The sequence below is a fragment of the Ochlerotatus camptorhynchus genome, unplaced genomic scaffold (genome assembly GCF_037179485.1).
Source record: "Ochlerotatus camptorhynchus isolate MF236.1 unplaced genomic scaffold, CSIRO-AGI_Acam_v1.1 ptg000350l, whole genome shotgun sequence".
Taxonomy (NCBI): domain Eukaryota; kingdom Metazoa; phylum Arthropoda; class Insecta; order Diptera; family Culicidae; genus Ochlerotatus; species Ochlerotatus camptorhynchus.
This window is the reverse complement of record NW_027040838.1, coordinates 39,105-54,504: the sequence shown is the minus strand read 5'-3', so window position 1 is coordinate 54,504 and position 15,400 is coordinate 39,105. Positions and strand designations below refer to the sequence as shown.

Below are 15,400 nucleotides of genomic sequence, written 5' to 3'. Positions count from 1 at the left end.
CGAAAACTTTGGTGACTAACCTGCTATTGCAATTTTTCAGTGTACCACATGGCAACACCACTACTACTGGATTGTATCACATGGCAACACTACTACTAGATTGAACTAGCATTTTCACCAAATGTACTAGAATGTTTTGGTTCTATCCCTTTCACTCTACTCAAAACTGAAATGCATAAAAAATTACAAAATGATACGCACTCTTTGCACACTGTCAAAGAATCATTGTACACAAAATCAACTTTGTTCAAATCAAAACAAAAAAAACTAACCCATCTGGTGGATGATGGCACAAGCTTCCAAGAAAATTCTATTACAGTGAACCACATTATTTAAATGGATTTCTTCGCCAGTTAGTCGTCTGTCACTTCGTTTGTGATGTTAATGCTAGAGTTATTCAAGATTGCTTTCATGTCATTGGCCACAACTTTCTGGACCTTATTAATGAATCATTGCAGAATGGACATGTGCCACAAATTTGGAAGGAATCCTTAGTGATTCCTATTCAAAAAGTTGCTGGAACGATTAAAGTCGAAGAGTTTCGTCCCATCAACATGTTGCACACATTAGAGAAAATCTTAGAACTCGTTGTTAAAGGCCAGCTGTTGGAGTATTTGAATAGCAACTCTTTGTTGATACCAGAACAATCGGGATATCGGGAAGGTCATTCTTGTGAAACCGCATTGAATTTGGTGTTAGCAAAGTGGAAAGACAACTTGGAGCGTAAAGATACGATTGTTGCTGTTTTTTTGGATCTGAAACGCGCTTTTGAAACAATTTCTAGGCCCTTACTGTTAAGTACAATCAAGCGCTTTGGAATTACGAGTACTGCATATAAATGGTTTGAAAGCTATTTGTCTGACAGAACTCAACGGACTGTTTTTAATGATTCTGTTTCCAATCCCGTGGGGAATACCCTTGGAGTGCCCCAGGGAAGTGTATTAGGGCCAATGCTGTTTATTATGTATATTAATGACTTGCGACGTGTTTTACGGTTTTGCGACATTAATCTTTTTGCAGACGATACTGTGTTATTCATTGCAGCTAAGGATTTAGAAGTTGTCGTCTCACACTTGAATGAAGATTTGCAGTATCTAAGTAGATGGTTGAAGTGTAAGCAGTTAAAATTGAATACAAGTAAAACTAAATTTATGGTAATTTCGCGGAATCGATTAAATGAGGACGTCTCTGTTGTAATTGATGATGAGACTATTGATCGCGTTCAGGAGATTAAATATCTTGGCGTGATTATTGATGACAAACTTAAGTTCAACTCTCACATTGACAATGTCATCAAGAAAATTGCCAAGAAGTATGGAATTCTATGTCGACTGAAAAACGATTTAACTATTGCCAGTAAAATACAGCTATACAAATCAATCATCTCTCCTCATCTAGACTTTTGCCCCTCTATTTTATTTTTGGCCAATGAAACACAAATATCGAGATTACAGCGCTTGCAGAATAAAATAATGCGTTTGATTTTGAGATGTAATAGATTCACTTCCTCAACTTTGATGCTAGACGCCTTACAATGGTTGTCGGTGAAGCAAAGAATTGTATATTTGACTATGGTGTTCATTTTTAAAGTAGTTAACGGTTTGCTACCTCGATATTTGTGTGATCGAATTGAAAGAGGAAGTGACTATCATAGATATAATACTAGAAACGCGGATGAAATAAGAACACCACATTTCTTGACTTGTGCTTCACAGAATTCATTATTTTTCAAAGGAATAAATGTTTTCAATTCGATGCCTAGACACGTTAAACGTTCAACAACATTAGCAGAATTTAAGAGACATTGCACGTTAAAACTGTCTTTTGAACGGTTATCCAGTGATTTTTTTTATGAATTGACAAATTATGTATCTTGACGAAGTTATATTTAACGGATTATTTTGTATGGATAGCTGTTATAACGACTTTTTAATAATTATTGTTGCACTGCAAAAACTATTTTGTTCGCCACGATGGTGATGATGGATTTTTGATATATGATTTAATAGTAGTAGTAAAAAAAATAGTAGTCTACAAAGGTTTGAGCCTCGCGCGCGAATTATGGATATAGAGGACTGAATTTAACATTCGATAAAAAAAAAAATGCAATTTTGAAGCTTATTTGGAAGATACCTTGAGTTAGTAGTAAGTTTTCTGGCAAATGTTGGGGGTTCGTGAGCATTCCTGACATTGCTGAAAATTATGATAGCATCAATTGCGGGGTTACTAGTGTAATAGGATGCTTTGTTGATTGTTCATTAACTCTTGATTGCTTGTAATACTTATGAATATTTTAGGTGGACAAAAAGGCGAACTAAGACGTGGACGCCTGAGCTTTTCCACATTTATATCGCTGTGAAGCAACTGTAAACTCTAGAGGGAATTTATATCTGTAACTGAAACCAGTTCGATTTTGTTTGCCAACCTGTCAAATGTCATATCTAATTATCTTAAAAATAAATCGTCCAGCTCAAACCTTTGTAGGGGCAAGAGGTGCGACCATCATCATCATCATGTGGAAAACTGCTTTTTTTTATTATTATTTCGAGAGACTTCAGAAAGTGAGAACAAAACTTGCTAAAACAGTTTCTCTCGTGTTAAAGAAAACGGAAAACTGGCAACCCTTCATCCGGTAAGTGATACAGTAAAGGCCGAAAGCTTGGGACTCCTCCCATAGCTAAATTGACACAGGACGAGACAGCTGTCATCAACTATCAGTGTCATTTCGTAAACAAAACAAAAGTCTCGCAAAAAACAGCTAAAAATATTCTGCCGTTTTGTTCTTTGTAAAAAATTGTCTTCATCAACAAAACCTGTAGTGCCCGACGGGAAACGAGTCTCGCCCAATGGCTCTGTCCAATGTGCTCATCCTTAGCCAGGTGGCCGGCCATGTCATCGGCCTGATCCTGTCGCTGTGCATGTTCATCCCCCTGTCGGTCCATGTCCATTCGTTCAAGTAAGTCGCAATAAAAATGTTAATTTGAGCCGCCTGAAACGGGACTTTTCCACAGTGGCCACTGTTTGCTCTTTGCCACCGGAACGTGGCAGGAGAAGGATGGACTGTTCGACGTGAGGTGGGCCTCGGAGGCTTACTGCAACTACCCGATCCTGGTGGGAGTGGCCCTGTTCATCATCTCCGGATTACAGATCTATCGGTGAGTTTGTTGCTGTAAGCGAAAGTTTCTGGATTAACTGGAACCGTTTCAGCTTGGCCATTCTGGTGTACCGTGAGCTGGAGAGTTCCTTCCTGGCGCTGTTCTTCGATGTGGTTTTCAGTGTTAGTCTGTGTGCAATGACGGTCATTGCTGCGATTATCATCACGCTTGGGTTCATGACCTGGTGCGGAGATATGACAGAACGTTTCCCCTCGTAAGTGGAGCTTGCGGTTGTTGTGGAAGTTGATGCTTAATTCTTAAATTTTTTTACAGTTGCGAGGTGGCCGACGGCCAGAACATCACCACCGTCGAGCTGAATATTCAAACGTCCGGGTTTTACATTGAAATGGGCACGGCCCAGTTCGGGGCCTGGGCATCGTTTGCCACTTGGGTGGGTCTGTCGGTGTTTGCCCTGCTGAAGCTTATCAACAATCACCAGTTGCGCAACATGAAGGTCTCGATGTACATCGAGCGGCAGCGGCTAGTCAACGAGGATGTGTACAGGGGAACGACCTCGGAGCTACCGAGCGGAGCAGGGGCGGCGGACTTGATGGCTGGTTCTCCCGGAGAGAACCAGCTGGATTGAGCGTGCTACAATTAAGTATTCGAATCAATTATTAACATTATCACTTTACCAGATAACAATGCAGTTGTGGTCGATTGTGGGAAAACTATAGTGGAGATTCCAAAAATGTGATTTGTCAGACAAGTGATTGGATAATCGTCATTCGATTCCATATTTTAGTAACTTAATGTAGTGTTTCACAGGGGGAAAATGCCGAACAAAATTTATACTTTCTGATTGTTTATTTTGCATTGCTGTAATGAGTTGATCTATTCATTCTACACCATAATATTATTCTACAAAATATTTAGTAATCCTTGCGTAAAGCATCCATTCAATTATGATAAAGGAACGGAAATATATGAAAAAAAGGAAGTTACTCATCAAATTCTGTTGTTGAAATTGAGAACCTTAGACTAATGACAGACTGACTGACTGAGCCGGCAAGGAGCTATTCGGATATCAATAGAAACATCTAAACATCTTCCTCATGACAAACAAAACTCGCCCTTTATTCCTTCCTCATCCAACTCAAACGATCTTCCGCAGCACGTCCGGATTCTCCTGATCCAGAAACAGCACATTGAACACATCGTTGTAAAAGTCCGGATAGTACTCACAGGCCCGCTTGCAGTCCGGAGTAAAGTTCACCTCCAGCACCTTCGGTTGGATAGTCGCTCCTCCGTCCGCCCATTCCAGCATCAAATCCACGGCATACAACGCCCGGGACTGAGCACTGGCTCCGATTCCGCACGGCGGACCCACCTTGGTCGCCCCCTGCAGCACCTCCTTCAGCATGTCGCAAATGTCCGCCTCGACCGATTCCCACGGATGTTTGGGATATTGCACCTTCCACCGTTCCAGGAATTCCTCGCACTTCATGTGCCTCAGCTGGAACTGCGAGTAGTTCATCACGGTGAAATGTTTCTCGTAGTCGTCGAAACCGCTCAACTCGAACGGTTTGTTCGCAAAACGAAGGAAGAAGTTGGTGTAGACGTAGGCGGACAGCTCATCGACGCTTTTCAGCAGGATCACGTACCGAATATCGAACTTGACGCGACCCTCCACTTCCGGACGCTCAAATAGGACCGGATTTTCGATGTACTTCTGCACAATCTTCGGTCCGGTTTGCTGAAGCCGCATAATCTGAGTCAAGCTCTTAGTAATATACATATCCAAGCCACGGGCCAGATTCCAAGGTTTCACGATGTAGTGATTGTCCAGCCCCTTGTGGGCACGGTTCTGATAGTAACTGACAAATTCAACCAATTCGGTTTTCAAATTGTACGTCACTGGCAGCCATTGGGGATTGGCTTCCAACGAATCCTGGTCACCCTTTCTGGCCATCCGTCTGCACACAATGCTGAGAAGGTCCTTGATGGTGATCACATTCTCGAACGGGAACTGATTGACGTACTTATTCGGCGTGGACTCGCTGAATTCTTTGTACTGCTTGAAATGGGACGTCAACCAAAGAATGTCCGCCTCTTCCGGGCTCTGCACAATCTCAAATCCCGGGTCCGTTAGATACTGATTGACCATTTCGTACTCGGAATAGACCTTTAGCGGACTGTTACCATCGAACAACGGTGGGGCAACATCCGGATCGGGAAGCGATTCCTCGATATGCCCCGCCAGGAAGTACTCCTTGGCAGCCTCCTTTTGGGTGTAACTTTCCTCCGCCAGAGAAGTATAGTGCCACGGAAGCAACAGGGCATCACGTTCCTTGCAATCACTGGGAACTCCTTCCACGAAATCCCGGTACAGCTGATCTCCTTCTTCCAAATCTTCTATGGGAAACAGCAAACTGTAGGTCATCTGTTCCGTGACGTGAATGAAAGGCACCACTCGGCAGTTCGGACTGTTGCTATGCAAAATTCCACTGCCTAGCTCGTCCATAACGTACCAGATAGGCATCCGGTTCTCCACGGTCAGCCCTTCCCCATTCAGCGAGTACATGTTGCACCACTTCCAAACGTCGTTCAGAATCTTGGAAACGATCACCGAGCTTGGCAGAGCCTCCTGTTCGATTCCCATCATGATGGCCAGTCGGTTGACCAGCGGTGGATGTTCGTTCAGCAATTGCCGGGCATTGTCCGCCCTGAAGGTCCACGCATGGTCGACCAGATAGATCTCCGTCGGATCGTTGGCCTGAATTCCACCCTCCTTGACCACGGCCACCGTCCAGATGGGTTCCTCCTGGGAACGCTGTTCCTCCTGGGAACGCTGTTCCTCGCCGTAGTCCACCAGGAGTAGAGAGAAGCTGCTGCCGGCGTCGAATTCCTGGTGCTTCAGCTTGCGGAACAACTGCGGCCAAAAGTGTTCCGGTACGCCCGATGCCTGCAGCTGCGCCTTGTGGACGGATATGAATGCATCGTACTGGTTAAGGCCGTCCATCGTGGCTTGAATGCACTCGTTTCGAACTTAACTTTGAGAATACTTTTTTCCGGTGTTTTTGAAGTAAATATAAATTTAATGAGAAGCATGCTTTTCCCATCGGAATTTGACAGTATGATGATGGTTGTTGATACGATGATGACGTGATGATGATAAGGAAGCTTACAGCTACACGCTCGTTTATTTTTACTCAAGATAATGTAAATTCTACCCAGTTTCATATTTTCATGCAAAATGTAAAAAAACCGTCGACCGTTTAACTCGATGGTTGTTTGATAATTGCAAGGATAATTGATCCTTTGATTATTGGTCTGGGTCACTGGCCATTCGTTTTCCATCGCCCGTCCCCGTGCCCGTTATGCCGTTCATATAATGGCCTTTTAGTCACCACCTCTCATGGCCGCCTAACATCAATGAGCTGGATTACCGAGGTGAAGCAATCGGTTAAGTTGTGTGAGTAAAACCCCTGTACGATACAAGCAATTAGTGACGTCACTACTTGCGTTTCCGTTGATTTTTTGGTTTACTAATACAACAATATTTCACGATCTGCTTCACCTCTCTCTGTACTCATTGGCAACATGCTGTTTTTACTCCATCTGGTGGTGGACTACTGGCAAATATGGAAGTTCCGTATGGAGATGCTCTATGTGATTCTCTAATGGCGGTAAGCTCCAACTCGGATTAACTTTTAATACCGTCCCTGTTTGTATGATCTGAAAAATGTTTGCTCAGAATTATGTTGATTAACTCTGATGTCGACATCAAACCAGCCGGACATTCTTGATCGGGATTTAATCCGAGGATAATACCGGTTGGAGCTTACCACCATAAAAGTCGCAATGATATTGCGCATTCTGGATTCGTAACTGCACTCGAGGGTAGACTCGATGCGGATTTAACGGTTGCGCTTGACAGTCAAAGCTGCTGGACGAATTCGAGCGTCGAAAGGAACCTTTGTTACCCGGTTCCAGTGGACAATCAGAAGAAGGAAAAGCGCTGAAAAGTTTCATCAAGCGAAATGTCTCCGTTTCAGAACGTTTGTGATTTGTTTTGTAAGCAGATTGCCCAGCGTTATCAGAACAGCAGAACCCATGTTATACCGTGACAGCGAGCCGAGCACAGCAAAATAAACGATTTGAGTCCGGGACATGCTGCCTACTGTCAAACGCTGCTGTAAGTATAGATCTTGTCACTGGCCTGGTAGAAACAGACTGGCGATAAGAACAAGAAGAGTGATTCACCGGCATGCTGCAGCGAAGCAAGTTGTGGCAAAGGACAGAAGAGTGCTGTTTTGTTCCTGAGGGATGGGATCCAACGGAGTAGCTGGATTATCGATAGTGGAGCAAGCGTTCATATGTCCAATCGATCGATGAGAAGGATGTACAAGAAGTTTTTTTTGGCTGATGGATCTTCTGTTGAATCGGCTGGATGTGGTAATTGAAGGTGTGTTCTATTAATGGCTCTGGTGGAGTGGTCGAGAATGCGCTATACGTTCCGTCGCCTAATAGTTGGCTGCTGTATGTGAGAATGTGTTCACCGACCCGTTTTTCCCGTACAATGTCACCGGCAGTACCTTGAACAGCGTCGAAGAAACGGGCTGACGGTGGATGGTTACAGTGGCATCGATGACTGGCTGTTTCTTAGTGGGTTCCGAGTGAAGAAGACGATGATGGCATTTCTCACAGTTATTGATTCCGCAAACGTCGCCTTCACATGGCCAACGAGTGTGCGATACGAGACAACGGCGGCAGAGTTTGTTGTCCTTGACGAGATTCCACCGACCGTCGATCGAACGCTTCTTGAAAGTTACACAGCTAGCAGCCGTGTGGCCGTGCGCGCCGCACGCTGGACAAATTTTGGTTTCTTCTCCTTTGCCTTTAGCGCTCTTGTTCTGGCCTCGCCGATCCCCAGATAGATTGTCAGTTGCTCCTGGATCCTTCTGTTCTTGGGCTACATGAGCGTTCACGAACGCCTTTTCCTTGATTCTGGGTTTCTCTTCTTTCACCAGCTTCGATGCGATGGAGAAGGTCGTAACACCACTAGTACACGGATAGAAATCTCCTTATACCTTTTGGCAAATTTCCATTGCTGATTATTCATAAAATGTATAAGTCAACTAATAAGCAGACGCCTTGCAAATAGTTAATAAAGATCATGTGTCAAATGAAATGTATAAGCGGTCACACATACCTTTTATGCATTCTAATAGGACCTATGTGGTTTGTCTTATGGAATGTATAAGGCTGATGCTTTGGCAAAAATGTATAAGTGAAACACATGAATTAAATAATTGATTTTCGTTTCGTGTAGCGGTTGTCACCTTCCTCATGTACTCGCTGAACGCTTTCAAATTGACCACAGGCAGGTTCTCTTGATGCAGCGCCCAGTTGAACTTGATGTTAGCCGGCAGTTTATCCACGAGCTCTTGTAGAAGGATGGGGTTGGATACACGAAACGAAAATCAATTATTTTATTCATCTGTTTCCCTTATACATTTTTGCCAAAGCATCAGCCTTATACATTCGATAAGACAAACCACATAGGTCCTACAAGAATGCATAAAAGGTATGTGTGACCGCTTATACATTTCATTTGACACATGGTCTTCATTAACTTTTTGCAAGGCGTCTCCTCATTAGTTGACTTATACATTTTATGAATAATCAGCAATAGAAATTTGCCAAAAGGTATAAGGAGATTTCTATCCGTGTAGGTGGTTGTCCATTCCAACAGCTTGCAGGTGGCGACACAAGTTTTGGACCGCCAAACCAAAATGGATCAACGTCTCCAACCTTTCTGCTTTGGGAGCGGGTATACCTTGAACTTTGGCGACTAGGTTGTGCACGATCTGCTCTGGTCTTTCGTACAGCGTGTGCAGGGTTAACAGAACTTGCGGCATGGTGGATGGATGGAGAAGAAAACTGCTGATGGCTTCCTTAGCGGGTCCTTTAAGCCAGAGACGTTGATAGAGACGCGCAATGAAAATTTCTGTCGAAACAGCAGCACGGTTTTTGAGGGATCTTTTGGCAATGTCACTGGCAACCATGTTTCTTCAAGTGGCTTCAAATGACTTTCATACAGTGCCGCAATGCTGTTAAGAAAATTTGAACGTTCGACCGGAACTGCATAAAAATGATGGGCGCGGCAACATTTTGCAAAAATAAAGCGAAGACGATAGATGCTTTGCTTGGTTCGTTCCGATTAGATTTTTTTTATCACTAATAAATGTTGTATTTAATTGCATCAACAATAAATAAATAAATAACAGATATCAAATATTTCGTAAAAATAATTAAACGCTTTTATCATCATTGAGAAAAATACTCCTTTCTGGTTAAGTGAGCGAACAGTAGTGTTTATTTACTTTGCTCGTTTGGTTCTTCTTGCTTCAGTCTATGCGTGTCTCTATTTAACGTCTCTGCTTTAAGCGACCGTTGTAAACGAAGCAGATTTTCTGAGTCGGTGTAGCCGCACGCCATGGTGAAATGGTTGTAGCTACTAATAAAAAGTGGCCATTCGATGGGATCGCCACTGAACACCGGAAGCTCTCTGGAGATAACTTGTCTCGCTGCCAACTGTTGAGGCGTCGGTCCCTGCATTACCGACTGGTGTTGAACGGGTGCGAATCGGTTTAAATCCACGGAATTCGGTACGAATTGTGACTGCCCTAACGGATTTACTAAAGAAGGCCCTATAAAAGATGGTACAAACGTTCTAGGCGGTGTTCCTAATAACCTATCCTGGCTAGTGACACTTGGACTAGGTGTCGATCTATTTCGATCGTTATCGAGCAGGTTTCGGTTAGATTTCTTTTGATCATCATGGGAACCACTATCTGAAGCCGTTGGAGGGTTTGTACTCACGACTACGCCTTCCTGGGTTGGTCATCGGGAGCTCCTAAGTTGTTCCGCTGAAGCGCACATGTTCACCACCGAGTGATGATTGTCCGCCGCAGAATGCTATTGCGTCGCCTGACGCTCTTCTACGCTTGCCCGCTGTTTCGCTGTTGAGCGCTGTTCCACTGCAGATATGCTGTAGTTCAGGCGTAGAGCTTCCAACCGCTCGATCAACTGCTGCTCCTTTACCAGGAATGACTGCTTCTCTTCTGTTCGCCTGGCTTGCTCTTGGGCGTACTGTTGCTCGAAAAGCTTGAGTCGGTTCACCAGATCCAGTTCTCTCTTCCTCCGGACATCATTCTCCTTTTGATATTTCGCTTCGACGTTGTGCTGTTTCTCCAGCATGGCTTTGATTTGTTGCATACGTTGCCTGTCCCGCTCCCGCTGTTCCTCGGATTGCCTCAGTAAATGGATTAACTTCTGCTCGCGCTGCTGTTGACACTGGGATTCGTCCATCTCATCACGGCGCGGCTGATCTTGAACATGCTGCCTCCGCATCTCGTTTGTCTTGCGTTGCGACACTCGGAAGTTTGTCCACAATTATCGGGTTTGGAAGTCGGGCGTTCTGCGAACTCTGAACCAGAAAGCGAACATACGGCTGGATGTTAACTAACGGTAGAAGAGGGACATTCGCTTGATTATCGGCACGCCGTTGTTGCTGTCCGAATGGTTCCTTCGCGAAATCGTCTTCGATCCCCGGACTGTACCCAATGGAAATACTGTCCGTGGTGCGAGGGATCAATTCCGTAATTCCAGCTGGGACCCGCTGGTTACTACGTTCGGGAAATTCGTTGATGGGCGTTGACGATCCGACAGGCCCACTACTATGGTCTGATGGAATCTGTCGTTGTTCTTGTGGTGTTGATCGGGTAGCGTGTGAGTCGATAGCGGGGTCACCGTGGGTGGATATTTGTTGTTCGAACCACGCTTCCACCTTCTGTCGGCTGCTTGTCTGGCTCCGACTGCTTCGTCCACTTCGCACACTTGCCAAATCATCGTCGTGTTGGCGCAGCAGCTCGTGCTTCCGTACCAAATATTCTTTTTCTCGTTGCAGCTTCTCGTTGCAGCTTTTGCAGCCACTCTTCTTCCAGCTGTTCCCGTAAACGCATTTCGTCCTTCAGCTTCTTCAGTTCCCATGCCATCTGGGCACGCCGAGAACTTGAAGTGCTAGACCGGCCAGTTCTCGAACTAGCGGGGGGTGGAGGGACCTTCGGTACACACTTCACACAGATGAAATCACGGGATCGTACTGTAGGAATATCCACCTTTCCGCACGATACCAGTGCTTGCATTTCCCGCACTGTACCATGTATAACTCGGCATTTTTGGGCCGCTTACATTCCACACAATCGTATTCCTCACCGTGTTCTACGTCAATCACCGAAGGTTGGAATTCCCCGGTAGATTCGTCATCGCGAGACCGTGTCCGTGCACCGTCACTGGAAGGTGGCTGAGAACCCCTGGTAACTGCATCTTGGGTTGCTCGAGTTTTCGACTGAGTTTGGCGAACAAACGATACTTGCTGCATATTGAAGTCAAATGGCCTCAAATCTTTGAGAATGTTGCGGTCGGGGTTCTCTGTAGCAAATTCACCCTAGTCAAATATGTCGGGTATGTCGAAACCATGTTTAATCGGAAGTCTAGAATAGTGAAATCAGATGGTGGTGGAGAGTATACTAATGAGCGACTTCAGAATTTCTTCGTAAGTGAGGGGATTAAGCTCTTATCCTATACACGACCGCTTACACTCCGCTGCAGAATGGTGTTGCCGAAAGGCGGAACTGGGGAGAAGCAGTTGTGACTGCTGCGTACCTCCAGAATCTATTGTCGGTTGAAGTTACATCTTTCGAGAAGTAGTTTGGTAGAAAGCCGAACCTGGGGCATATGCGAGCGTATTGGTGCAAGGCGTGGATGCACATACTCGATGTGCGGCGGGGCAAGTTCTATAGTAAGGCCCGAAAATTAACCTTCGTAGGATACTCAGAACAACACAAAGCGTATCGTTTTGTTGATCTAGCGACGGAGAAAGTAACGATTAGCAGGGATGCCAAGTTTTTGGAGGTGGACGATGCTCAATGACAGGAGGAGCTTGCTGTACTCCCGGTCCGAGAAGAAAGTGACCCGGAATTGAACCTATTGGAAGAGCCGTCAACGGACAAGCAGCTGGATAAGCAGCCACCTGCTGAAGCGCCAGTAAATGGACCTGTGAATCCAGATTCAAGTGAACAATTGGAAGATACTGAAGTGAATCCCAACAAACATTGGAAGCAGAATAAGAGCCTATTCAGGCAAAAATATGCTTTTTTAGCTGTAAAATTGCTTATTCAGCCTTTAATCAACACAAATTGTTTGTTGGGATGACAGTGACCATAATGAACAAGAGGATTTTTTGAAAGATCCGCTAGCAGTGAAAGATGAGCCGGTACTCGCCAGTTACAGTGTAGGTAGCTGGTTTGACAGTTCGATAGGTAGACTTGGCTTCACTCTTGGCGTGACTCATTATACACCGACTCTAGGATTAATGAGTATTTCAAGCGTAACTTTGTAACGAGTACCATATTTCTGAATTCAATTTTCATCAATATTTGTTAGGAACATGAATTTAAAATAAATCTCATAAATAATCACCGCAGTCGTTGAGTGAATTCTATTAGTAGGTAATGAATTCGAGAGTGAAGTAGATATCCACCACTTGGCATAATGAAATTGTAAATGAGTTCTAGTTCAGTAGTGAGAGCCGGGGTGGTATTCATGTCCAATTGCTGCAAGCAGGCGGTAGGTTGCTCGATCGTCGTTTAGCGCGTACGTACATCGACCCGGTACAGATCCTTTGAAGATTTGTTAACCTTTCTCGAATTTCTCTCCTATCCCTGAATTTTGAGCCGAGCAGCGAATTGGATGATTGGAGTTGTTTGTTAGAGCAAGATGCCGATAGCGGAGGATGCAATTGATGAGAGCATTAGAACAATTTTCGTTGTATCACGAATATCTAACTTCGTTAGATTTACGTGATTTCCGGTGCCGAAGATTACGATAATGCGTTTAATCTGAGGATCCCCAAGAATTTGTCGATCACTTTGGACTGATCAGTGGAAGAGGCAGGAGTAGTCCACCCGTAATCTCGCGCCGTGGCGGGAGGTGCGACACATCTAAATCTCGATTTTAAATGGTCGAAAAATCTCACACTAGCGAATCAATCTACGGAAAATCTTTTTTCATCTCTCGCATCGAAACCCATCTACTCGCATCGCTCTCCACCTTTTTGCAGGAAATCTTCAAAATCACAATCAATCGTTTTTCTATCTATTAAGGGCGAGTGCATCTCACTACAGTAAAGAAATAAATTTCCTGCATCTTAGATAGAGTCGCCCCCTCGCGCCGTGGTGTGTTTAGTAAGGTAAACGTGACATGAGGTTCTTTCTAATTAGTGAAACTTAAGAATCCTTTCCCATTAGTTATTTCGATAGGCATTATTCGTTCCGAGCAGTGTGTGAAGCGTGTGTAGTGATTTTGGAGGAAGAAGGTAAAACTGGTAACAATTTCTGGTTTGTGCGATAGAGGCTCAACACGTGCTTGTGCAACGGTTTTTCTTTATACAGATTCGTGGCGAAGGTTGTGCACGCCTGACACACCACTCATTCAGCTTGTGACCATTTCTGACCCCATCATCGGTTTCGAAGGTAACCCGGGGTACGCCGGAAGAGGACCGCGACCGTTAGAAACGCGCCCTAGGCAAGGCGAAACGGCCACATTAGTAACAAAACCCGCGATCATCTTTTTGGGGACGACCAAAGTGCGATCAGCGATCGTACTGCGTCACACAAGCCACGTGTCCACGCTAAGTAGCATCGGGAGTTTCTAAACCGACCAACGCGTTCATCTGCAGCATTTTCCACCTGTACCTGAAGAAAAGGCACCGGATGATTCACCACCAACTCCTTCCGTTCATCCACCGCATCGCCGTCATCTGTATTGCAGCATAAATGGTCCGTGAGTACTGAATGAATCCCTTGTGAAATGTTTCGTCCATGCGCATTAGAGTGATGCAAAATTTGATATTTTCACTCCACAGTACTTAAACGATTCCAAATCGGATCTTGACTAACCTCCCAAAATTTTAACCCATTTGATGAGAAACTGAGATGGCACAAACCATTTGAAGTTTGTATGGGAATTACTATGGTAAAACCAAGATTTTTTGTTCATGACTATCTAATAATAATTCACCATATTGGTCTGCTTCAAAAACTTTCAACTGTACTTGTAGCAAATTTTTACAGCCAGCTACAACTATGCTTAAGACCACTTTTTGATTAAATGCAAGGATCGAAAGTTATCAATGGTTCAATGCGCTGATGTCTTATGATCATGCTCAATCAACTGCTCAGCAGGCAACATTGGTGTTTCTGGGGCGTTGAATAGGACACAAAAATCATGGCTACTATGTCACACTACAAAATACAGTGTTGCCTACAGAGCAGCTGCTTAATCATGTCATAAGTTTACCAACCTCTTAAATAATTAATAACCTTTTCCTGCCTCGTTTTACATAGAAACGATCTTCAGCAAAGTTGTAGATGAGAAAATTTTCTATAAGAATAACTATCGAGCTGTTTCACAGCTCAATATGGAAAAAGACTAGAAGGCAATGAACAAAAAGTTGAGATTTCCCATAGTAATTTACATGTAAACTTCAATTGACTTGCGCGAAGCCTGTTTCTAACCAAATGAGTTGTAACTTTGGGAGGCTAATCAGGACCCGATTTGAAACCATTTAAGCATTGTGGAGCGAAAAAGTCAAATTTTGCATCAGTCTAATGCGCATGTTGACTTGAAACTTGAGAGCCCGCAACCTGCAGCACTTTTCCGGTCTTGCGAGGCGTACACATTCTAACCGTTTGCACTTGAACCCAAATGAGAGCCGTTTGAACACGCACAGGAGGATGAAACATACCAGAACATAACCCAACACACACACGCTCGATAGACAGGTAGATAAAGAGGGAAACCCGGAAAAAAATAACCATACAATTACCATAAAATAAAATACAATTACATCCAAATCTATTGCCAACAATCGATCTTATTGTGCGTATATTGTACAAGAAATTTTAACATATTGTTATTACATTAAATGTACAATACGACCCATATAGTATGAATTTTCAACAAAAGAAAAACAATAAAATGAATGGTAAATGGCTCAAGTTTGTTCGGGAAAAAGTGATTTTTTGTACGGTTAAGATACATAACAACCCCCTTGTTCTATTGTAGATTTCTCCATTTACCATAGATTATATTGTGCAAACATTAAATTCTTTGGTTATTTTATAGTTGTGGACGATACAATTTATTTTAAGTACAATAAATTCTATTGTATGGTT

At 43.9% G+C, this 15,400-nt stretch overlaps 2 protein-coding genes across 2 annotated transcripts; one reads left to right on the top strand and one right to left on the bottom strand.

Moving 5' to 3' along the window:
• The first annotated feature begins 2,747 nt into the window (after positions 1 to 2,747).
• LOC135709117 (transmembrane protein 179-like) lies at positions 2,748 to 4,073 on the top strand. The gene is made up of 4 exons (XM_065231319.1): positions 2,748 to 2,956; positions 3,012 to 3,155; positions 3,208 to 3,369; positions 3,429 to 4,073. Exons 1-4 carry the CDS (start codon positions 2,847 to 2,849, stop codon positions 3,739 to 3,741), a joined length of 729 nt encoding a protein of 242 aa, XP_065087391.1. The 5' UTR covers positions 2,748 to 2,846; the 3' UTR covers positions 3,742 to 4,073.
• Positions 4,074 to 4,223: 150 nt separating this feature from the next.
• On the bottom strand, positions 4,224 to 6,162 carry LOC135709123 (tubulin--tyrosine ligase-like protein 12). Its single transcript, XM_065231328.1, has one exon. It carries the CDS (start codon positions 6,115 to 6,117, stop codon positions 4,252 to 4,254), a length of 1,866 nt encoding a protein of 621 aa, XP_065087400.1. The 5' UTR covers positions 6,118 to 6,162; the 3' UTR covers positions 4,224 to 4,251.
• Between the last annotated feature and the right edge of the window lie 9,238 nt (positions 6,163 to 15,400).

What these genes read in the sequence shown, in the direction of transcription:
- LOC135709123 (XM_065231328.1), bottom strand. Translation starts at nt 6,117, where the DNA reads ATGGACGGCCTTAACCAGTACGATGCATTCATATCCGTCCACAAGGCG.
- LOC135709117 (XM_065231319.1), top strand. Translation starts at nt 2,847, where the DNA reads ATGGCTCTGTCCAATGTGCTCATCCTTAGCCAGGTGGCCGGCCATGTC. An exon ending in GTCCATGTCCATTCGTTCAA is followed by an intron (nt 2,957 to 3,011) that starts GTAAGTCGCAAT and finishes ACTTTTCCACAG; the next exon opens with TGGCCACTGTTTGCTCTTTG. An exon ending in ATGACAGAACGTTTCCCCTC is followed by an intron (nt 3,370 to 3,428) that starts GTAAGTGGAGCT and finishes ATTTTTTTACAG; the next exon opens with TTGCGAGGTGGCCGACGGCC.